Source organism: Denticeps clupeoides, chromosome 10 (genome assembly GCF_900700375.1).
Source record: "Denticeps clupeoides chromosome 10, fDenClu1.1, whole genome shotgun sequence".
NCBI classification, from domain to species: Eukaryota; Metazoa; Chordata; class Actinopteri; order Clupeiformes; family Denticipitidae; genus Denticeps; species Denticeps clupeoides.
In genome coordinates, this window is record NC_041716.1 from 8,852,538 (window position 1) to 8,874,080 (window position 21,543).

A 21,543-nucleotide genomic window follows, 5' to 3' on the forward strand; every position below is an offset into this window, starting at 1 on the left:
GTAACCAAAGCGCTTTTTATTTTCATCAAGCCACACCTTTATTCTGCTTGGATATAAATTGTACAAACAATATAGAGTAGATTAAATCAGCAACATCTCATTTCAACCCCGATGCTGGTGCCTTCTTACATCGTCAATTCCTGCAAAAAAAAAAAAAAAAGTGATTTAAAAAAAAAATCCTTATGCAAAATGCACATAAATTTGTGCACAAATTTGAATGTATTAATACATTTATTTGTGAATAAAAATGAAATGAAACAGACCATAATAGCATTGACAATGTCGTTGTTGTTATTTTTCAGGGCCCGTACAGCCTTTGCCCGTGACACATTGGCTTGTGACATCACAAGCTCAATGTCCTTCACCTCGACCCCGGTGTCGTCCACCTGCAAATCAGCACAATGCTCCAGTCAGCAGGCATACCATAATAGAACAGAACAGTAGAAGAGCCTGAGCCCGTACACAGAGCTGAATCCAGAATTCCACTCATTTGCGCCATTGGACAGTGCAACATCACAAACCTCTTCCTCTTCGCTCTCCTCCTGTACGGTTGGCGTCTGTGTGTTCTCCTGGACATTTGAAACAGCCTCTCCCTGGACCTTGAATTTCTCTGCAGCAGCCAGCTGTGCTTGTTGTGACAGATCTTCAATCTGGGGAAGGGACCGAATGGAAGCAATAAACCCGAAGTTGCAAATAAACCAAATCGACCCGCAATTCAACAATATGCTTGTTCCCACTCAGCACAGATTGTTTGGCTTCAGCAGATTCAGAAGAACGAAAGTCATGCTGTTAAGTCATCACAGATGGTCAAGTCTTGGCTGAAGACTAAATATTAAAAGTTACGTGTTCAAAGAACTTACCTTAGCCTCACCGAAGACTATGTAGGTGTCTGAAGCAGGACTTTTGTACACATCTGGTTTAGTGATTACGAACAGGATGTTCTTGGACTTGCGAATGGTTACCCTGGTGACCCCAGTCACCTGTCGAAGACCCAACTTCGACATGGCCTGAGAAGAGAGATGGGACATTGCTCACGTAGACATTGGGGGAGGGGTGGACCACAATCAGTACAACAATCTGGGAAACAAGTATGCATACCTTTCTTGCTTTCTTTTCACTTCTACTTTGTTTTGCTTTGCTAACAGGCTCCTCATCGATTTCAGCAGCTGCTGCAAGCTGCATGTTAAATTCATTAGTAACACTCCATAACAGATTGGCAATTAAAAGATGATGAAAAAAAAACAAACCAAATAAATAATAATAATAAAAAAATAATAATACACCCAAAACATGACACGGTGGTGTGGTGGGATACCTGTGCCTGCTGGGTCTGTGATTGCGCAGAGTCCTGTTCCTCCAGTTCAGGCACAGAGTCATCACTGTCGGATTCGGTTCCAGACCCTATGGGATTAGTCAGTACTCATTAGTTACACAAAACAGATGCTACATATGGGAGCAAAGTCAAGGAAATGCCACTTTCTTTTACTGTAGACTTAGTTGAAAAGAAAATCAACAAGGAAGAAATTCTAAACCTGAACCCTGGCTGATGGTGAAGACAGTACCAGAAAAAAGGTGTAAAGGTATAAGAAAATATATATATCTGTGGTTCAGTGAAGCAGTAATATGTACTTTAAACAGTTTTTAAAAAAAATCCTGAAATAACTGTTCAACAACGAAACATAAGACAGGGCGAAAAAGGACCCGTGTCCACGCGAACCTTATTTAAATATAAGGCTGTATATACTGGGAGCACACAGACAGACAGACAGGAATACCCTTGTCGTTCTTGATCACAGGCTCCGGTTTGGGTGGGGCTTTAGCAGGGGCAGCAGTAGAAGTGGTGGTAGACTTTGGGGCTGGGGGCACAACCTTAGAAGCAACATTTTTGGCTTTTGGGGCTGCCTGTGGAGTAATTGTTGCTGCAACAGGAGCAGCTTTCAAAACTGGAGCAGGAACTGCATTTGGGGCTTTGGCCGTTCCCTGGGGGGCAACGCTGGTCACTACAGGGGCCTGTTTTGGTGGGGTCTGCACTGGGGTAGGAGGCTGGAAAACTGGCACTGTAACAGCACCTTCTGGAGGGATGAGAGGTGGAAGCTCATCATCATCCTCCAAGGCTGGAGCTGAAGGAGCAGCTACTAGAGCCTGCTTAGGAGCAGGACTGGCTGCAGGTTCTACCTTAGGACCCTCCACTGCTACCTTGGGGGCAGCACCTTTGCCCTTGGATACAGCCTTGGAGATCTCAGGCTGCACTTTAGGTGGACTGCATGCCACAGCCTCTGCAAATGACTTTGGGCTGGGAAGTGTTTGCTTTGGAGTAGGTACAGGCACAGTAGTGAGTTTAGGAGATGCAGCTTCCACAACTGCTGGAGCGACTGGCCCTGGAGCAGCTTTAGGCACTGCTGGGGCAGCAGTGATTTTGGGAGACACCGGCTCTATGGGGGGTGAAGCAACTGGTTTAGGGGTATCTTTAGATGCTACTGAAGGAGTTTCTGCTTTGGGAGAAGCAGCATCCGCGGGTGGTGGAGCAACAGGTTTGTTGGTAGCATTAGAGGATGGAGGGGCAGTTTTTGGAGAATTAGCCTCCACAACCGCTGATTTTTCAGTTGCTTTAGGAGCCACAGAAGTTTTAGACACACCCACACTGGGCGGAACTTGCTTTTCTGGTGCTACTGTTTCCTTGGTAACTGGACTGCCTACTTTAACGTTTTTGGGCTCAGCTGCTAATGGAACGGTGACAGGAGCAGAAACTGGTTTAGGGACCGGGGCAGCAGCAGGCTTAGCAATCGGAGCAGATTCCTTGACCACTTCAGCCTTTTCGGGTTCGGCAGGAGCAGCAGGAGTTTTGGTAACCTCAGCCTCTGCCGTGGCAGACACAGGCTGAAGGCCTGGCTGTTCAGCTGGCTTGAAAGCTTCTGCCTTTTTGGCTTTGCCCTGCTTGGCCTTCACCACCTTGGGAGCCAATTGGTCTCCTTTGCCAGAAACGGGAGCCTCGGTCTGAGGGGAGGCTAGAGGGGAACAGGGAGGGGTGGCCCGTGGAGCAGACACAGATTTAGGAGAAGTGGGAGAAGAGGACGAGGCAGAAAGTGAGGAACGTTTTCGTCTGCCTGCAGGAACGGCCTTAGGGGCAGAGGTTTGAGGAGGCTGTTTTGGCCCGGCCTTGGCCTCTTTAGATTTGGGTTGAGCTGCAGCCTGAGGTGGAACGGGAGCAGAGGGTGCAGCTGAAGAAGATAAATAGATTTCAGTCTGAGGCACTTTTCCATTGCATGGTGTTAAATGTCATACCATGCAGTTAAGGACACACAGAGGCAAGTTAAAAAGGTATGAACATAGCCTCAACGCATGGACCTGAGCTTCAGTTGCACTCAAGCTTCATAGCATGTTGGACCATGTTGGAACTCAATGCACGAGCAATTGTTAAACTGACAGTTGATTTGATTAAGGTTATAGTGTGAATTCTTGATGTTGTAAGTAGTCTTTGTAGCCATGCCTACCTCTACAGTTAAATCTTTACCCTTTTCACTAAACGTTAGCCACAAGCTAATTATGACCCTGACATTTGGGGTGGGGATGGCACAGAGTGTAACTGGGCTGAATGAAATATTGAAATCAAACAAAAATCAGGATTTGAATAAATGCGTAAAACAAAGTTCGCTGCGAAATTTAAATATCCTCTTAAAATATCAGTGAGGTGCGTTCAACGCAAAAAACAGATAAGATTGGTAAGAACAATGTGGTTGTAGATATCTGGTCACTCAAGACACTGATATCAGCTTCCTCCATACCCGCTGTGTGCGTTTTGAAGGGGCAGACCAAAGACTGCCTGCTTAGATTCTATATTGAATAGATATGAGTATCTTCCAACATTTTTTAATTGACTGCCTGTATCTAGACATTGGGTCTAAATTCATATGATACAGACTCTCTGCAATGCTTTCCTCTATAGACATACTTCCCGCCCTTCATTAGAAAGTGTGCGTCATCATTACCACTTGACAAACCCACCTTTCAACTTTGACCACGGTGCTAACCGCGCAAAACCCTAGCCATTGCACATGACTGACAACCGCTCTTGCCCAACACAAGCCATAGAAGCAAAGGGCAAGTCATGTTCAATCTGAAAACGGCTGTAGTCTGCAGGGCACGAGGGCACACATGTGACCCCCATTGTCCAATCACATAATAGAAAGTCATGCTCACCAATCAGTGTCCCATGTTAAAGCCACGCTCACTCAAACAGAAGCAAGGACGCACTCTCAAATCGTGGTATGCTAGTTACAGAACAGTTCATACATTGATGTATGATTATGCTGCAGTATTTAATACACATATACTGAATAATCACAAATTAAATTGCAAACTTGTTCTTAGAATCGTGCAGCCCTAGCAGGTAAGGAAGCGGACATGTAATCCCAAACCACCAAGGTGCCACAGAGCACCTTGAGGAAGGTACTGATCCTGGGCACATTTCATAGCTGCCCGCAAAGTTAAATCACGGCTCTAGAGTGCAACCTAATTCCTCAATGCCCTTTAAACACTTGCACTTCTAATTTGAATTATTTTACTTAAATTTCATCTTGTTTTAATTTCAGCTCAGTGAAGCACTTTAAGCACCAACACATTTTCAGTAAGTACCTTCAAATAAAGAACTTCATTAACCATATTGTTAGTTAATCATGTATAAGTAAATATTGACTATTATTGCCAATATGTAATGCAGCAACAAAAAACTAATTTGATGCACCAGTTGTGTTTTTTTTCAACGAAATGTATGACAATATCTGGTCAACAAACCCTTTTCATATAACGAACAAATGTCACTTCTGCAATATCTACATTAATTAGCAGATGAAGTTGTGAAAAAAAAACAAAAAAAAAAGCCCACACAGAACATGTGGTCAAAAAACACAGAACAAAACCAGTGTCTTCCATGTCTGGAAAAAAAAATTGACTCCAACACTTAAGTGTGAAAGGTCTCTGTGAGCCATCAGCAGCTGCTCTCTCTTTCTACATGCAGACTTCACCGCATTTAAAGGCCACAAAACCGAGGCTGAACACACCCCCTCCACTAAACAGCTGTTCAACTAATACAAGTTACGTACATGTCACTAAGCTTAAGTGATGACAGACAGGGTGATAAATCACATCATTTAACAAGTATTACAAAAAGAAATAAAAACATTGTATAACCAAGTTATAGCCTAGCTGCTGCCTTGCAGCTTTAACTTATAACTGAAGCAAACGAAAGAGGTGGGACACAAGTAAGATAGTGGGTATGTACTTCAGGTAAGACGTCACACACCACCCACCTGACACATGCCGGGCAGTCTGGCCAGGGCCAGCCTCAATGGTCTGGACTACTTCAGAGTGCACTACAGACAGCTCTGGTTTCGCCAAAGCTGTACCATTCTGAACCGCCACATCACCAGCGTCAGTGCTTTCATCCATATCTGAGCTCGGGGCCCGCCGGGGCCCCGGGATGGTGTCACTCATGTTCGCAGTTTCCGGTCCAACTTGGTTAGCAGGTTCTTCGTCTTGGGGTGGAGGACCCTCTGGCACTGGGGCGAAAGGTTCCACAGCCTTTTGGGGTTCACCAGTGAATTTCACTTCATGAGCAAAAGCAGATCTGTTTTCTTGATGTGGAGAAGTTGGGCCTGGTTCCTGAAACACTTCTCTGGGTACCTCTCCAAGCATGACATCAGATGCTTCTTTTGCAATTACATTAGCTTCAGGTAAGGTTACAGAGGGCACTTGGGGCTCATTTAGATTTGCCAAATCCAGACAGTTGGCTTTCTTCTCGGGACTATTTTTATTCGCTGGGTGTATGGCAGACGCCAAAGGGTCACTCTCCTTAGTGAGCAACACTGCGGCCTCAGGGCCTGCTTTTGGTGAAGAACTCAATATCCCAAAAGCTGAGGGGGAGAAGACGAGCAGGAAGTGGAGTACAGGGGAAAGGAAAACAAATCAGCAGGACCACAGACCCTTCGTGCCACATACTATTTAAATAAAAAAAAAATAAAAGTGAGCACAACACAGGTGGCCCAGTGACAACTGCTCAGTCAAAAGTGCACCGTGGCAGTGAGTTGGTGTCCATCGCCATGCAGCGTACACATGTGAACACGAGGTCAAGAGGTGTTGAAGGACCCAAAACACTTTCAGGAGAGTACAAGCTGAACTTCATATCGCAAAGAGCGCGCCTTACCCAAAACATACTTGCTGAATACATCCAGCACAACATATGCTAAAAGCATAAATAGACCAAATGTAACCTAAAACTCAGCTCACTGTTTAGGGATAGAATGTGACAGACGTTCATGCAGTCCAACACTTCACACGCATTCCAGGCCGGTCAACGCAAGCAACGAATTGACCGAATGGATCGAGTGGTCCTGGATCACCCAGCTCACAGTACTACACTAGTCGGCTCCATTGTCCCTTACTCAGCAGGATGAACACGTGCTGGAGGGGACGTGGTTGTGTCGCACAGGCATAATTCCAGGACCCCACCATCAGCCACGGGTTTTTAGTAAAAACTCCATGCAGGCGAATCAAGCTGAGAGTACGAACCCGTCTCCACTTGGGGCTGCTGCATCTCCTGCTCCGTCACTGGGACAGTTTCTGTAGCTTCGCCGGGCATGGTCGTCTGCAACGAAAGGCATACAAATCGAAGTCAGAATTGAAACGAGAGACGAACGTTCCGACGCTTGTTCGAGTCGCGTGTTTTCAGCGAACAAACAAACGCCGGACAACACTACACGCAATAAAAAAAAAAAACATGCTGGACCTGGACATTCGCAAACGAAACGTAGTAGTACACGGTTTCACCGCCCACGATCCACGCGTGTCGACGGCAGCGTCAGCACCGGCGCGGCGTTCCCCAAAACACGGGGAGAAGCGCGTCCGAGCTCGACGACCACGCCGACTCCGCTACACGCGAACAATTCGAGGAGCGACTCGGGGCCCACGTGGAACTAAAAAAAACTCGGAACACGCCGGTAACGCGCGGGCCGACGGCGCCGCGACTCTCTCCATTTTGTCCCGTGCGACGACAACGTTCGCGGCACACGGCGTCTCACACGCAACGCGGTTCGCGTCAATACTGGGCCGTGAGCATAGACGCGACGCGGACAAACGCTGCAGCGAGCCGGTAAAGCGGCCACGGTGTCGTTTACGCGGCAGATTGAGAGCGATTCGAGGCGGACGACTCACCAAGTCAGGGCTCGGTATCCAAGATGGCCGTGAGAGAGAGAGACTGACCTTTGGCTCGCGGTGATATCGCAGTCAGTGCTTCCGGGTCAGCCCGGTTGCCGGAAGTGCTTGCTTTCGGCAGTCCTGTTGGTTTACGCGTGTGATTTGGTCAACTGTTAAGTTCGCGTTCTTTCCCCTCGGCTTTAGCGCACATCTTTTCAGTGACGCGAAAAGGAAAGTATAAAGCTTTCCGAGAATGTTCTTCATGTTGCCCTGCGTGTAGTAGTGTGCAGGTGGCGTGCACTGTTAGCCTGCTTGCTAATTTTGTTGTGGGACTCGAAGCTAATTTGAAGCAGGTAGGACTTGTCTTCACTTAACTTATCTTCACTTAACTCTTAGGCTCTATTTACACTGACAGCATTTATCAGACGCCCTTATCCAGAGCGACTTACAATCAGTAGCTACAGGGACAGTCGCCCCTGGAGCAACTTGGGGTTAATTGCCTTGCTCAGGGACACAATGGTAATAAGTGGGATTTGAACCTGGGTCTTCTGGTTCATAGGCGAGTGCTACTACCACCTGTTTACATTAAAGCTAAGGCAAATGGCGCCTCTGTTCTGTAACGTAACATACACAAATCCTAGTGTAAAGACAGTTATGTCTTAAATGTTGTACAGCTAAGTGCAAGACGTATATATTCATAAATTCATAACCACCCGTAGTCGTATTTGACCCCTCATTGTAGCCAGTGGCTTAATGTTCAGGGTGTCAGTTGTAAATCTTCTGGTTTATACTTCGCAGAATAATGTCCATGTCCCACCTGTATGGGAGTCGAGGCGATGCGGAGGAGGACGGGGTGGAGATTGAGAATTTTGAGGTGACTGAATGGGACCTGGCTAATGAGTTCAACCCAGAGCGGAGAAGACACCGGCAGACCAAAGAAGAGGCAACATATGGGATATGGGCCGAAGGTGACTCTGACGATGAGCGGCCAAGTTTTGGGGGGAGGAGGTATGTGCGGTCATGAAATTGTTGTGCCAAAACTTTCTCAAAACATTATAAAAATGTATAACAAATTTTGTTTAATTGCTTTTATTAATTAGGACCAAGGACTACACAGCACCTGTCAACTTTATCAGTGCTGGACTTCGAAAAACTGCTGCTGAGGAGAGCCAACAGCAAGCCTCAGATGATTCAGATGATGAAGGACCAGCTCCTGCCCCACCCCGTGCAACCGCTCCCAAGAAACTGCAAACAGTAGGACCCTCCTGTTCCATACTTACTGTTTTATTTGTGTTTTACTGAACTCTCAGGGGGTTCTTGCATTTTTTGTTTTATAGGGTGGGAACTTCAAGACCTCCCAGAGGACGTTTGCTGGTGGTATTAGACCAGGGCAGGAAATAGGCACTTGGGAGAAGCACACACGTGGTATTGGCCAGAAGCTCCTGCAGAAGATGGGTTATGTACAAGGCAAAGGCTTGGGGAAAAATGCACAGGGTAAAAAAATAACCATCACCTTACTGGTTGTCAACATTTGTTTTTTATTATAGCCTTATGCCTATATTAACACTGGACGCTGTTATTTGTATTTATAGGCATTGTCAATCCAATTGAGGCCAAGATGAGAAAAGGAAAGGGAGCTGTGGGGGCTTATGGCAATGAAAGGACTGAACAGTCTCTCCAGGACTTCCCTGTGGTGGATTCAGAGGAAGAGGAGGAGAAGGCAAGAGTCAACCACATAATATTGTAAAAGTACTGAATGTTTGTTTCTTATTTTCCCATCATCACTTATTTCCTTGTCAGGAGTTCCAGAAAGAGTTGGGGCAGTGGCGAAGGGAACCAGGTGTTGGCAAGAAGAAGCCGAAGTATTCTTATAAAACTGTGGAGGAGTTGAAAGCCCATGGGAAACTATCTGGGAAGGCAATGTCTGCACCAGCTGGAGAACTGGCGCAAGTGAAGGTTAGTGGTCATGTACATTAGTTCGTGTTTAAGTGAGCCTATTTCTTCTGTTGTTTATTATTCTAGCCATTCATTTTTTCCTCTCTCTGTCAGGTTATAGATATGACTGGCAGAGAGCAGAGAGTGTATTACAGCTACAGCCAGATGACTCAAAAACACAGTGTTCCTGAGGAGGCACCTATAAGTGAATTGAGCCGGGACCAGAAGAGCTCTGGCTTCACTCTTCCAGAACTGGAGCACAACCTCAAACTTCTCATCGAGCTTACAGAGCAAGACATTTTGCAGGTCCTAGCCTCGAAATTTCCCACATTGTCATTTCCATATTACTTTGTTTTTAGAATTTTGGACCTTACTACTTTTTTTTTTCTTTTCTTTTACTGTTCCTACTTGTTTAGAGTGCTCGGCAGCTGCAACACGAGCGGGACACAGTACTGTCTCTCTCACATGAGAGCACTGCCCTACAGGCCAGGCTGAGTGAGGAAAATGAAGCCATAACCCGATTGGAAAAGGTCCTGGATCTGGTAGAACGTTTTGAATTGGGCGATACCCATGGCAGCCCTGCTCTGACACTGCAGGAGTGTGCAGAGGTTTTTGAAAAAATGCAGACTGAATTCTACCAAGAATACAAATCTCTGGGTTTGGGAGACCTGGCTGTGTCAGTGGTACACCCTCTTCTGAGGGAAAAACTTCGTAACTGGGACCCCCTTAAGGTGAGAAACCATGATATGGAGGTGCAAAACAGAAATATATGCAAATTAGATGTGCTTTTTTCTATACTGTTATGACATGAAATTAGGCTGTGGTGTCTCTTTTGTAGGACTGTTCATTTGCTTTGGAAGATGTGGGCCAGTGGAGGTCCATTCTGGAGTCAGGGCAGTTTCATCACAGCGCACCAGACTCATCCAACATGGACCCCTACCACAGGTATTTAAGCTTTAATATATCTCAATACCCCAATAAACCAAAAATAATTCTGTCTCACTCTTAGTCAAATCATGTTAATAATTTCTAAATTTCCAAAGTAATTAGAATTGTTGTTTAGATGTTTTAGTATGAATGGTTTATGGTGCACAGGCTTTAGTGCGCTTGAAAATCGAGGTGGTATTGATTCGATTCAAATCAAATCTGGTGCAGTCCGTCTTGGTGAGAACACGTGCTGAATGTCATTTGCTTCCTGTTTTGTTGTTCCTGCGGTGATACATCTGACCAATCAGTAGAGAGAAAGTTCTTGTGTAATGTGAAGCAATGCATTTTGGTTCACTTGGATTTTTCCCTATGTGAAAGGAAACCGAACCAAGAGTGTTTAAAACTCACCGACTGATTAGTGTGAAAGCACCCTTAATCATTATACTCTAGACCCAGGAAAAACAGGACTTCCTACAATAATTTTGTATGTAATTTAAGTATGTCTACAAAAGAGATGTAATGGATTTATGCTTTCAAATGGTTTTCAACAAATTTGTTTTCAAATCCTGATGTTACAGTATGTTCATCATGCTTTCATCATGCTTTTATTTAGGTTGCTTTGGGAGGTTTGGGTTCCTGCTTTGAGGAGCACCATCACTCAGTGGCAGCCCAGAAATGTAGGACCCATGGTGGACAGTGTTGAGTGCTGGGCCCCATTGCTGCCCCTTTGGATTCTTGATCATATAGTGGAGCAGCTCGTCTTACCTAAGCTACAGAGAGAGGTGGCTGCATGAACTGTGACCTGATCACAGAATGATGTACACACGCAGCCCTAATTTGCTATTGTCTTATTGGTTAGGTGGAGAACTGGAACCCCTTGACTGACACTGTGCCCATCCACTCCTGGCTCCACCCTTGGCTGCCCTTACTGCTGAACCGCTTGGAGCCCCTGTACCCCCCCATCCGCAGCAAGCTGGCCAACGCCCTGCAGCGCTGGCACCCCAGTGACAGCTCTGCCCGCCTGATCCTGCAGCCATGGAAGGATGTGTTCACCCCAGGAGCTTGGGAGGCATTCATGGTCAAGAACATTGTGCCCAAGCTTGGTCAGTACCTTTTATTATTAAAGAGAAAAAAATTTGAAGATTTCTTGGACAGTGACTTGTCCAAAGGACTTGTTTAGAAATACATAATTGATCCTTTGTGTGTCTCTGGTGTAGCTCTGTGTTTAGGTGAAATGGTGATAAATCCACACCAGCAGCACCTGGAGCCTTTCCACTGGGTGATGGATTGGGAAGGCATGCTTTCACCCTCCTGCATGGTTGGCCTCTTGGACAAGAACTTTTTCCCCAAGTGGCTTCAGGTTTGTTGGTGTGATCACATAATCTGTGATATTGTAAAAAAAAAAATAAATTGAAAATGTCTTAATTCATGCATTTAATTTAAATACAGGTGCTGTGTTCCTGGCTTAGTAACAGCCCTAACTATGAAGAGATCACTAAATGGTACCTGGGCTGGAAGTCTATGTTCTCAGATGTTCTGCTGGCACAGCCACTAGTTAAGGAGAAGTTCAACGAGGCCCTGGACGTCATGAACAGAGCTGTGTCCTCTGGCATGGGTCAGTCTGGTTTTTGCTCATTTTACTCTGAATAACTATCATGCTTACAAAAAACATCTACATTTGAGTTCACATTGTGTTCCCTGCACTGAATGTTGCTTAAAATCAGTAATACACAGCGATGGAGAATTTCATTTGTTCTCATGGAATGCTGCATATGTTTTCTTTGCTGACTGCTGGTAGGGTTCACTTTAACCAAACTTTTCATTTGTTCCATCATCCCAGGTGACTACATGCAGCCTGGAGCACGGGAGAACATCGCTTACCTCACGCACACAGAGCGAAGGAAAGATCTCCAGTACAAAGTTGTGCAGGAGCGGCGGGAGGTCGAGAGTGTTGTCCCAAGGGGCATCACTGGCATGACTGCACCCACTAACTTCAAGGACCTAATCCAAGCAAAGGCTGAAGAGAACGGCATTGTCTTTATGCCTCTAGTTGCCAAGCAACATGAGGGCAAGCAGCTGTATACCTTTGGCCGCATAGTCATCTACATTGACAGGGGCGTGGTTTTTGTTCAGGGGGAGAAGACATGGGTTCCGACCTCACTCCAGAGCCTTATTGACATGGCTAAGTGATCAGAGATATTTGTGGGGGGAGAAAAACCTTTCCATGGAAGTAGGTTGTATTGTTTTATAAAGTTGTACATGTGACGTGTTCATCAGTTCCACACAAATAAATCAGTTTCCTAATAAAATGTTCTTGGTTTATTTATTACCATAAAGTTTCAGCAGTAAGGTTTAACACTTTATTTTTTTAACCACGATTATAAAATATACAATTCAAAATAAAACCTGTTCAAGTTGCATTTGAGTCCATGTGTACTTAAGTTTACACAGAAGCCATGAAGATCTTTGCATTTGGCCAGTGACATTTTATAGGGCACCTTAAAGTACTTAGAACTCTAATCTGTTCAGTAGGATGAATACTGATAACAGTGTACTGGTCCAGGTTAAAATTCCTTTTGGAGGTCTGAAACAAAAAAGATCAAACACAATTTAATCTGTTAACGAATCTAATTCCAGTAATTGGATAGTCATTTGCAAGCACAGATAAAAACAAAAAACTACAAATAATTTAGATGATTAGATTTTAATAATCAAGTGAATCAAAACTTTTCCAATAGTGTTCGATTATGATGATAGTTATGATGTTATGTGCAGTTATGATGATACAGTGCATCAGCTCTTACCGCTCTTCCTCAGAATCTCTCCTTTGCGAGCACGAGCCATCCCATCCAAAAATCGATCAAAGAGCTTCACATATTTAGCCAGGCTTGTCCGCTTATAGTCTGCAAAGCAAATCAGCAGGTCTCAAATAAAATATTATTAAAGCAGTTAATACACTCGAAATTAAGCACCAGCAAACGACAAACCTCTAATTTTTCTGCGCTCAGCGGCTTCTATTTCATTTTCTTTTTTTTCTTCCTCCACTACTTCTTCTTCCTCCCCAGTCCTGGGTTTGTCCAGCTCCTCACAGATCAGACTATTAAAAAAAGGTTTCCATTCCTTAGTTAGTTAGTTAATTAGTTTCGTCTTTGACACTGTGAGACTTGGTTTAGAAGACATGCATAATAATTTTCCCTGAAAATGCTAAAACCTTATTGTGGGAACTGCAAAAGGATCAAACTTGTCCAGTTCTTCGAGGTCAATAGGCACGGATATTCTCCCTGTTTAAAATGGTGAGAGAAGGGAAGAAAAAACATCTGTTCAGAGCTGTAAAATCATAACACTGCACAATATGCCCTGAATATAGATTTGACACCTTAAGATGGGCATACACTGTGCAATTTTTACAGTAATTTACTGGGTGCGGTAAACACCCAACTCATATTGCAATTTATGTAAGCACACTGTACATTGTACATTCATTTACCTTCCATGAGGAACAAATTACAATACATTGAGTATTATCAATATAGTTCCCGCTGGTACACTGAAGGAAATGTTCCAGATTTTAATATTTATGAATAGAGATGGATATATAATATTAAGGCACGAAACGTTGAGGTTTCCGAGAGATAAGGTTTCCACAAAAATCACATTTTCTTTCATAATTTTCATAGTTTAGTCTCTTCCTTTCCTGGATTCCAATCCCAATGCAGGCCATTCACTCAAAATTCTGAATGCTGTTAGAACCCACATTCATTTTCACCCTGACCTGTTTTTGGGTGTACACTGAATGGGCTCTTCAGAAGATGGTTAACCCCTTTGCTGACGTTCACGTCAAGCCGAGGGTAGCAGTACTGGAGCATGATCTCCTTGTCAATGTACTGGCAGCCTTTTCTGGAGGTCACCTGACAATCAAAATCACAGAATATAAGAACTGCACATCTGAAAAGTGATTATTTAAAGCAACTAGGACTGCAACAACGAATCGATTTGTAAAAGAGTCAGTAACAAATTTCATAATCGATTCATTGTATCGTGCGACGCGGAGACATTTAATAATTAAAAAAAAAAAAAAAAAAACACACTCTGTCTGTTTCCCCCCACCAGTGGAAGCAGGCAACAAGTAGTGTAGTGGTCTGTGCATGTGATCAACATGACCACGTGTTACGTGGTTTTTTTTGTATGTGCTAATGCCTGGTCCACTGTGTGGTCTGTTTTAGCAGACGTCTGGTGTGACACGCCCATTTCTCCTCCCACCAGAAAAGTGTGCTTTTTCAATCAAATTCACTGATTAACCAATTAAAAAAATAAAAGACAGATTAATCGATTATTAAAATAATCGTTAGTAGCAGGCCTAAAAGCAACACCACCTACCCGTTGCTGCTGGACCAAACCGCTTATTTTTTTCCAGCGCTTCACTGGGTTCTTCTCACTTTGGAAGAATGACTGGAGATCTTCTCTCACATGTAGGACCAGCATTGTTAAGGAGTACCACTACATAGCCATGTAGTTTGTTCAGCACAAATTTCTATGCAATAATGCTACCCAGATTTTGGCTAAGTAAAAACATGACTTGTCTATGTAGAATTAGTTTACTAGGCATTTTATACAGATAAATTATACAGAATGCAGCAGCACAATTGGTGTTTCACCTTCCAAGATTCTCTCACACCACCCCACTGCTACTGCCCACTCCCGCTACTGGCTTCCTGTCATTATACCTCACACTGAACCTCACATTCTAAGAGCCTCCAATACCCTCCACCTCTGAAGGTACAAGGTCAGAACAGCAGCAGCACTGAATACCTTCAAATGGCAGCTTAAGACCTCTTAAGACAATACTTGTGAACTATTTCTAATAATCTAAACTACAACTGAGTGCATAGACTGTATTCATAATTGGTCCCTAGTGAACCAGAACTGATTACTTTCACTTTCAACCTGAAAGCATGCTGTAAGTTGCTCTGAACAAGGGCCTGTAAATGTAAAATGTTGCAATTGTGAGAATCAGCTGTAATAAATAAAAAACTAAATCACACTGGACACAAAATGTAATACAAGATTTCTCCTCATTAGACGTTAAAGGATATCTTCAGGTACCAAATTCAGCACTTTGTCAGTGGTTTTACTGTTGCCTAGAATATCCTGTCCCATGAGAGCATACTGAATGAAGTAGTGTTCCACCACAGCCAGAGACTCTCTGCAAACAAGAAAGAGTTGATTAACCAAACCACCTTTAATGAGCCACAATTCACATTTGAATGGTTCCAAGTGTCAAAGTCAAATGAGCTTCGTAGTTCTTATGGTACTTATCACACTTTTATATAGACTTCAGGCATAGTGAGGCTTCACGTGACAACTCACATGTAATGAGTTAACGTAAGTTAATCAGGTCCATGCCCCATATCTCTCACCCCTACCTGATGAATGGATGCAAGGGGTCTGAAAGTTGAACTTTCTTTAAGGTCTCCTCTCCCCCCTGAAAATGTATCAAGACAAAACTTAAATAAAAAAATAAAAGCCACATCAACCGTTTAAGCCGAACAATCAAAATTCTACAAAAAAATTCTACACAAGCCAACGGTACCTTCACTAGACTGAGGTACTCTGCCACAGCAGATCGACCGGCCACTGACAGCTTCCTGGCCGCTTCATCACACACCCAGCAGTGAATGCCTCTTCTGCCAGAATACACCCATAACAGGTGCTGAAAACCAAAGTCCTCTATCGGGTGGGATGCAAACAAAATGACATGGTTGACGGTTATCGTTATGAAATCCAGAACAGAGCGTGTGCATGACAGAACACTGTGCTGGTGCTCACCTCTCAGTGCACGGTCAAGAATACGAACAGCAATGGTCATCAGTGTCCAGCAACTGCTGCATATATCAGCAGCGCTACAAGGGGCAAACACAGCTGTCAACATAAACGCTCATGAAACACATAACCGAAGAAGAGCAGATCATTACCTGCAGCAAGTCCTAACATCGTCATAGTCTGTCATGTCAATATCAAAGACCAGCTCCTTCTCCAGGGCTTGGAATGTTCCAGACTTCACTGTATTGTGCTGGCTGGGCTGCAAGTGATTAGTGAAAGTGATTGTCATTGTGATACACACACAACAAAATGTGCCCTCTGCTTTTAACCATCACCCATGGCGACCAGTGGGCACCCATAACAGGCCGGGAGCAGTGTGAGGGGGACTGTGTTTTGCTCAGTGGCACCTCAGCAGTTCAGGACTCGAGCAGGTAACCTTCTGATTACGGGTCCATTTCCTAACCCGCAAGGTCAACCACTGCCTCAATCATAAAACACACAAACACCCGGACAAATGCAGAATTAAACAAAACCAATTTACAACCAAAATTACCCGGTGACTGTACACTGCTCCAATATCGATTTTGTACGGGTTCATCTTTTGCATCTCCTTCTCCAGTTCACTCTGGTTGCTGAAAGACTGGTACCGGACGTAGATGTCATCTTTGAGGGTGAAGGAGAACTCACGGTTCTGGAAGTAGTTCTTTGTCACTGAGATAAGAAACAAAACGTCAAGTTAAAAACAGTGATTTCTGCGAAACGGTATGAAGAGAATTTACGCATTACTAGAATCAATGACAATGAATGACTTTCGCAGATTCGTGTGAATTTAACGAGCTTCACTAATGTCCAATACAGCGATATTTACGTTAATTTCCAAAATCCTATGAACATTAAAATAAGATGTATAGTTATTTATCACCCTGATAATGATCACAATGGCGCTCCATAGTAAACTTTCCCTTGTTAGCTGCTTACCGCCACCGTAACTGAGCCAGCGGTAGTACTGGGAAAAAGGAAACAAGCGACGGTAGTAAAGAGGTAGCAGGTCAGGCAGGCACGACGAGTCGTAATCACAGGATGACATTTTTGCGGTTTCGGAACAACTATTACAAAAGTCAGCTGTAAGTCAATGAAAGGATCATATAAAATCCGCTAGTAATCTCTGACAGCTTGCGCGCGAAAAGCGCGCGGAAACTTGAGGTAAATAGGATATGACGTAAAGCCTCCGCGCACGGGCTAATGGGAAATGTAGTAGAGTGCTTTAAGTTACTCATTTACTAGCCACCAGAGGGCAATCATTATTTGGTGGAAGCACGAACTTTCACTGACGAACTATGACCTCAAGCCCTCCTGCAATGCAGAGACTCCGCGTAACATTATCTGTGCGTGTTATGGTGTCAGTTCTTTTAAATGCATTTTGAAGCATTCCAAATTACAATTTTCTGCTTCTGTGAGGGAGTCCACAAAGTATTTTTTAACCCATGCTACAGTGAATGCAGACTAAATATGATTAAAATGGTTAAACACCAGGTTTATAATATCTATATACATATGATGCAATATTAATATTAAATTTACAAATTCACTTCTGTCGTTGACAAGTGAAAGTTAAAGTGAAGTGATCGTCATTGTGAGAGTGGTAGCCAAGTGGGTAACACACTCGCCTATGAACCAGAAGACCCAGGTTCAAAGCCCACTTACTATTGTGTCCCTGAGCGAGGCCCAGTGTACTTCAAATGTTGTTTGCATTTAACCCATCCCCTGAGGGAGCCATGAAAGGTGCCCATGGGTACTTTCAGTTCTTGGCTCAGTGGAACTTTGGCAGTTCAGGAATCGGCAACTTTACAAATAATGGGTCTGTTTCCTAGGCCGTCGCTGGCCCAAAATGCACTTTGTGTAATAAATAACTTTTTTTCATTCACAAAATTATTTTTTTGTGGACTAAATACCATACTGTAACCAATGTTATATTATACAGTTGACATATCGTCTGTGCTATAGTTTTTTTGCTGCTCTTATCTTGAACTTTCCACTTTCTGCCATGACAATGTGGAATTTATAAATGTATTTTATGGAGAAAATTACTGACAAATTGCATTTTGTGGATTAACTGACTTTCTGTCAAATAATTTTTTTTTTTGACATTGATGAACTTTGCATTTTGCAAAATGTGTTTCTGGCTGAAATTTGTTAGGGATTAAATGTGGTAGGGGTAGGAAGCTTTCTGTAGACAAAATGCTGTGGTGCCCCTCTTCAGTTTACAATCTTGTTGAGAGCTCTGCTTGACAGAAGGAGCACTTGCAGGTCATACTTTTGTATTCAGCACAAAGCATTGCAGGCAGTTATGTCCACTTTTACCAAATGCATGAAGACAATAGTGCTACTGTGTGTATTTTATGATTAACAGGATTAACAGTGTAGTACTGTACTGCTTTTCAGTGTTTCTTTTCCTAATCATTCCATATTGTCCCCTCAAAAAGCCATTCTAGTCTGTAATGTGGAGTGACATTTTCTACTGTTTGTCTGTATGCTGAAATAGGGCACATAAGATGTGTTACTGAACAAATTGGAGACATCTGCTCTTACCGTATGGCTGTTCCTGCCCATCTGGTCAGTTTGTCCTTTTACTTCTTGTTGTTATCGGCTCCACTCCTCTTGCAGTTCTGCCATTCTTTTTTCTGTTTCTCCCCAGCATGCCTTTGGGTAGAATCGAAAGTCATCAGGATCAAAGTTTGAGCAGATACAGGGTTAGTTTCAAAGGCACATCAACAGAACAGCCCTTTTATATGGCCCTTTTGCTTAGCCATCAAAATCTAATTATTTAATATAATAATATAATAACATAATATGAATATAATAGTTTTTATTTATATGTATATGTATGTATATTATATGTATGTATATTTCATAATGCTGCTATGACTGGCAGATGGGGCATATTTGTATGTGCATCCTCATTAAAATAACTGGAAGTAGGAAAATACCTACTGGATGATTAGTTACTTGCTACATATAAGATAAGATAAGATAAGATAAACGTTTATTAGTCCCACAAGTGGGGAATTGCATTTGTCACAGCAGAAGTGGATGGAACAAAGGTAAGAGCAGCAAAAATAAATATGAATATGTATATGTATATTATCTACACAATGTACAATTGGTATCTACACATGTACAATGGGTACACCTGTACAATTGGTAACTACCATGGTGTATTTTAAGTGTGTGTTTGTCTGTGTGTGTGGCCAACTGTGAGGTCTTTGTTGTAGACTCTGACAGCGGTTGGAAGAAAAGACCTTCTGAACCTCTCCTTCCCACATCCTCCTCCTCCTCCTACATATTAACAAAATTCTAATTTGCTGGTGTATATTTATTTCCAGACATCTAGGTCACTGTGAACATCAAGAAATGTACCCCAACATCTGATGCTGAACCCAGAATCCTTACTTCTACGACATCTGCCTATTATTACTGAGGTGATTAATTAACTCATTAATTCCTTCATTAAATTATACACATCTTACATATGAGTTGTACATTTTATATATAGAAAATGTATAACTCATATGTAAGATGATGTGCATAATTTATATATATATATAAAATAAATCCTCAACATTGGTGGTATGTGGGTGAATTGTGGTATGTCATGGTCCCCTGTATACTTTGTATTGCATTTGTGCATGCAGATACATACAAAGAGAGCAAAGCACATTAATAATTGCAGGTCTTCCCCATCCCAGCTTGACTCTTCCCCCCAAAAGTAACAGCCAGTCCTTGTTGATAGACCTGGCCCTACCCCCAGTGTCATCCCCAGCCTCAGTGTCCTGTTTCCCTACAGTTCCAGCTCTGCCTACTTACCACCAGACATCATCTTTCACACTGTGGAATGTCTGGCATAAGCAATATAGGCAAATGCTAAGACAAAAAGTGTTTCATAAAAGTAGTTTGTATTAATGTGTCTTAATTTGAAAAGAACAAGCCCATATGAATGTACCTGCATATCAAAACCTATTAGTAGTAGTAATATTAATAATGATATATAACTTTCCTATGTAGTCAACCATGGTGCACTCCACTTCATGTTTTTAAAGGTAATGTTTTAAAAAAGGGGATTTTGTTGTCAGAAAACCACATTAAAAATGCTGTTCAATCCTCCACAATGCAGTGTTGTTTGTGACACTGCTTTGTTGAATTCTGGTTCCTTCTGTATCTCCGGTAACTGTATAATGGGGTTATAGGGTGCACAATTGTACCAGTCTGTTTACCCGATTGGGTCCTCTAAAAATATCCTATTTTCTGTCTAGCTAATAACAATAGGTGCACCTCAGGATGAGGAGGCGCAGCGTGTTGTACAAAGAATGACTTGGGGGGGCTGGACGGGAGGTGGTTTAACCGAGATAACCGGAGGAATGTGTCAGACTTTTCCTTCTCCCAGACAATCCTGAGCCTAATGTCGGAACTCCACCGATGCGTGTCTCACTATTGTTCAGCCCCCTTCCTGTTCCTCCCGTGGCATCCTCTTCAATGTGGGTGGACACCAAAAAAAACCCTTCCTTCCTCACTGGAAAAGCTCAAAGCAGTCCTTTTTTTATGAGCTCCCCTGTTTATGAAAGCTCTTCCTTAGAAAACAGGTGCTGAAACCTGCCCCTGATTTACTTAAAGCCTCTGCAAACAACCACACAAGTGGCATGGTGAATGAGATCTGAAGGTGCGTCTCCTTCCTGAGACACCTGAGCTGCTCCTGTGAAGATCAGGGTTTCTGCACAGGTTGGAAAGCTCAGCCAGTACTAGGTCACTGCAGCCATAGCACTGAAACTGATGCAAAACAGGGGAAAAAGTGTAAATGGAAATTACCATGGCATCGTGGGGGTGTAAAAAAATAAATATGACATAAAAACAGCATCTGAGGACAATCGTCGTTGCACGGCCCTGGTATCAATGTTTGCATAATATAGACTTTTAGTGTAGCACACACACAGACATTACTGCTGTTGCTATGACTACATTTCTCCTGCTAAAAAAAGTATTGTCCTAACAGCAAAGGTGAAAAAACAGGATTTTGGGCTTTATGTGCAGTTCCCTTTCCCTTAACCTACAACAATATTCAATAATATTTTTTATGAAGTATCGTTCCTATAAAGCATCTTTCTGAAGACAATAATGGAAGCACAGATTTCTTGAGTAATATTATTAATTTGGTTTCAGTGAAATCGGTATTAAAAATATTTTTCATTAAAAACGAACCCTGCCATTAAATATTTTTCACATAATTTATTAGAATAACCAGCACACTCTTCTCGTGTACATAGTCACAAGAATATACACACAGTGACCCAATTATTCATTTACCATCCTGCGTGGATCATAAATGCCTTACGCTTAACTGGGCGCCTTGAAATCTGAACACTTGTAAATCGAATGGGTTCATTATGAATGCACAAGACACAGCCAATGATCAAGACGGAACAGATTTTTTTTTTTCCTGATGCAAATGAACCGTACGCATGTTGAGGAGAGCTCATGTAGAATAATGATAAGCCTTGCGAGGATAAATAAACTGCACAGTGCCTACCTAGTAATTACTTACATTTGGCAGGCCTTCATCGCAGCACTCTGCATTGAACAAGATTAAACATTGCTTTTGGATCAATCTGTAAGAACAACACA

The 21,543-nt window shown here is 43.0% G+C and overlaps 3 protein-coding genes and 1 non-coding gene across 7 annotated transcripts; 1 reads left to right on the forward strand and 3 right to left on the reverse strand.

Annotated features, from left to right (window-relative positions):
• Window position 1: 1 nt before the first annotated feature.
• naca (nascent polypeptide associated complex subunit alpha) lies at window positions 2-7,278 on the reverse strand. 2 transcript variants are annotated; one of them, XM_028992805.1, is made up of 9 exons: window positions 7,207-7,278; window positions 6,565-6,640; window positions 1,776-3,218; window positions 1,316-1,401; window positions 1,099-1,176; window positions 861-1,007; window positions 522-650; window positions 264-386; window positions 2-140 (listed from the first exon to the last, which is right to left on the reverse strand). In XM_028992805.1, the coding sequence occupies exons 2-9, from the start codon at window positions 6,632-6,634 to the stop codon at window positions 126-128; spliced, it is 2,091 nt and encodes a 696-aa protein (XP_028848638.1). In that variant the 5' UTR covers window positions 6,635-6,640; window positions 7,207-7,278; the 3' UTR covers window positions 2-125. The 2 variants fall into 2 exon arrangements, with proteins under 2 accessions (XP_028848638.1, XP_028848639.1); XM_028992806.1 differs by lacking the exon at window positions 1,776-3,218 and having other exon boundaries at window positions 7,207-7,277.
• On the reverse strand, window positions 733-807 carry LOC114798914 (small nucleolar RNA SNORD59). Its single transcript, XR_003751147.1, has one exon. It is a non-coding gene; the product is annotated as a small nucleolar RNA SNORD59 (small nucleolar RNA).
• Window positions 7,278-12,359, forward strand: tfip11 (tuftelin interacting protein 11). Its single transcript, XM_028992804.1, has 14 exons — window positions 7,278-7,541; window positions 7,987-8,196; window positions 8,289-8,442; window positions 8,526-8,682; window positions 8,781-8,908; window positions 8,989-9,144; window positions 9,238-9,429; window positions 9,540-9,854; window positions 9,962-10,068; window positions 10,664-10,832; window positions 10,910-11,153; window positions 11,268-11,410; window positions 11,500-11,665; window positions 11,891-12,359. The coding sequence occupies exons 2-14, from the start codon at window positions 7,991-7,993 to the stop codon at window positions 12,238-12,240; spliced, it is 2,487 nt and encodes an 828-aa protein (XP_028848637.1). The 5' UTR covers window positions 7,278-7,541; window positions 7,987-7,990; the 3' UTR covers window positions 12,241-12,359.
• Window positions 12,343-21,510, reverse strand: prim1 (DNA primase subunit 1). Of its 3 annotated transcripts, XM_028992810.1 has the most exons (14): window positions 21,464-21,510; window positions 18,460-18,570; window positions 16,424-16,581; window positions 16,023-16,129; window positions 15,877-15,950; window positions 15,641-15,777; window positions 15,474-15,532; window positions 15,144-15,253; window positions 14,428-14,519; window positions 13,823-13,958; window positions 13,262-13,331; window positions 13,038-13,147; window positions 12,855-12,953; window positions 12,343-12,634 (listed from the first exon to the last, which is right to left on the reverse strand). In XM_028992810.1, the coding sequence occupies exons 3-14, from the start codon at window positions 16,475-16,477 to the stop codon at window positions 12,615-12,617; spliced, it is 1,068 nt and encodes a 355-aa protein (XP_028848643.1). In that variant the 5' UTR covers window positions 16,478-16,581; window positions 18,460-18,570; window positions 21,464-21,510; the 3' UTR covers window positions 12,343-12,614. The 3 variants fall into 3 exon arrangements, with proteins under 3 accessions (XP_028848643.1, XP_028848640.1, XP_028848641.1); XM_028992807.1 differs by lacking the exons at window positions 18,460-18,570; window positions 21,464-21,510 and adding an exon at window positions 16,849-17,067; XM_028992808.1 differs by lacking the exons at window positions 18,460-18,570; window positions 21,464-21,510 and adding an exon at window positions 16,793-16,882.
• Between the last annotated feature and the right edge of the window lie 33 nt (window positions 21,511-21,543).

Bases quoted from the DNA above. Each gene is read 5' to 3' on its own strand.
- prim1 (XM_028992807.1), bottom strand. From the start codon at position 16,957: ATGTCATCCTGTGATTACGACTCGTCGTGCCTGCCTGACCTGCTACCT. The intron at 15,254-15,473 runs GTAGGGGTGAGA...TCTTGTTTGCAG, and splicing joins CCCTTGCATCCATTCATCAG to AGAGTCTCTGGCTGTGGTGG. The intron at 13,959-14,427 runs GTAGGTGGTGTT...TTTGATTGTCAG, and splicing joins GTTTGGTCCAGCAGCAACGG to GTGACCTCCAGAAAAGGCTG.
- naca (XM_028992805.1), bottom strand. From the start codon at position 6,634: ATGCCCGGCGAAGCTACAGAAACTGTCCCAGTGACGGAGCAGGAGATG. The intron at 1,177-1,315 runs GTATCCCACCAC...TTTAACATGCAG, and splicing joins CACAGACCCAGCAGGCACAG to CTTGCAGCAGCTGCTGAAAT. The intron at 387-521 runs GTTTGTGATGTT...GCTGATTTGCAG, and splicing joins AGGAGAGCGAAGAGGAAGAG to GTGGACGACACCGGGGTCGA.
- tfip11 (XM_028992804.1), top strand. From the start codon at position 7,991: ATGTCCATGTCCCACCTGTATGGGAGTCGAGGCGATGCGGAGGAGGAC. The intron at 8,909-8,988 runs GCAAGAGTCAAC...TTTCCTTGTCAG, and splicing joins CAGAGGAAGAGGAGGAGAAG to GAGTTCCAGAAAGAGTTGGG. The intron at 9,430-9,539 runs GTCCTAGCCTCG...CTACTTGTTTAG, and splicing joins CAGAGCAAGACATTTTGCAG to AGTGCTCGGCAGCTGCAACA.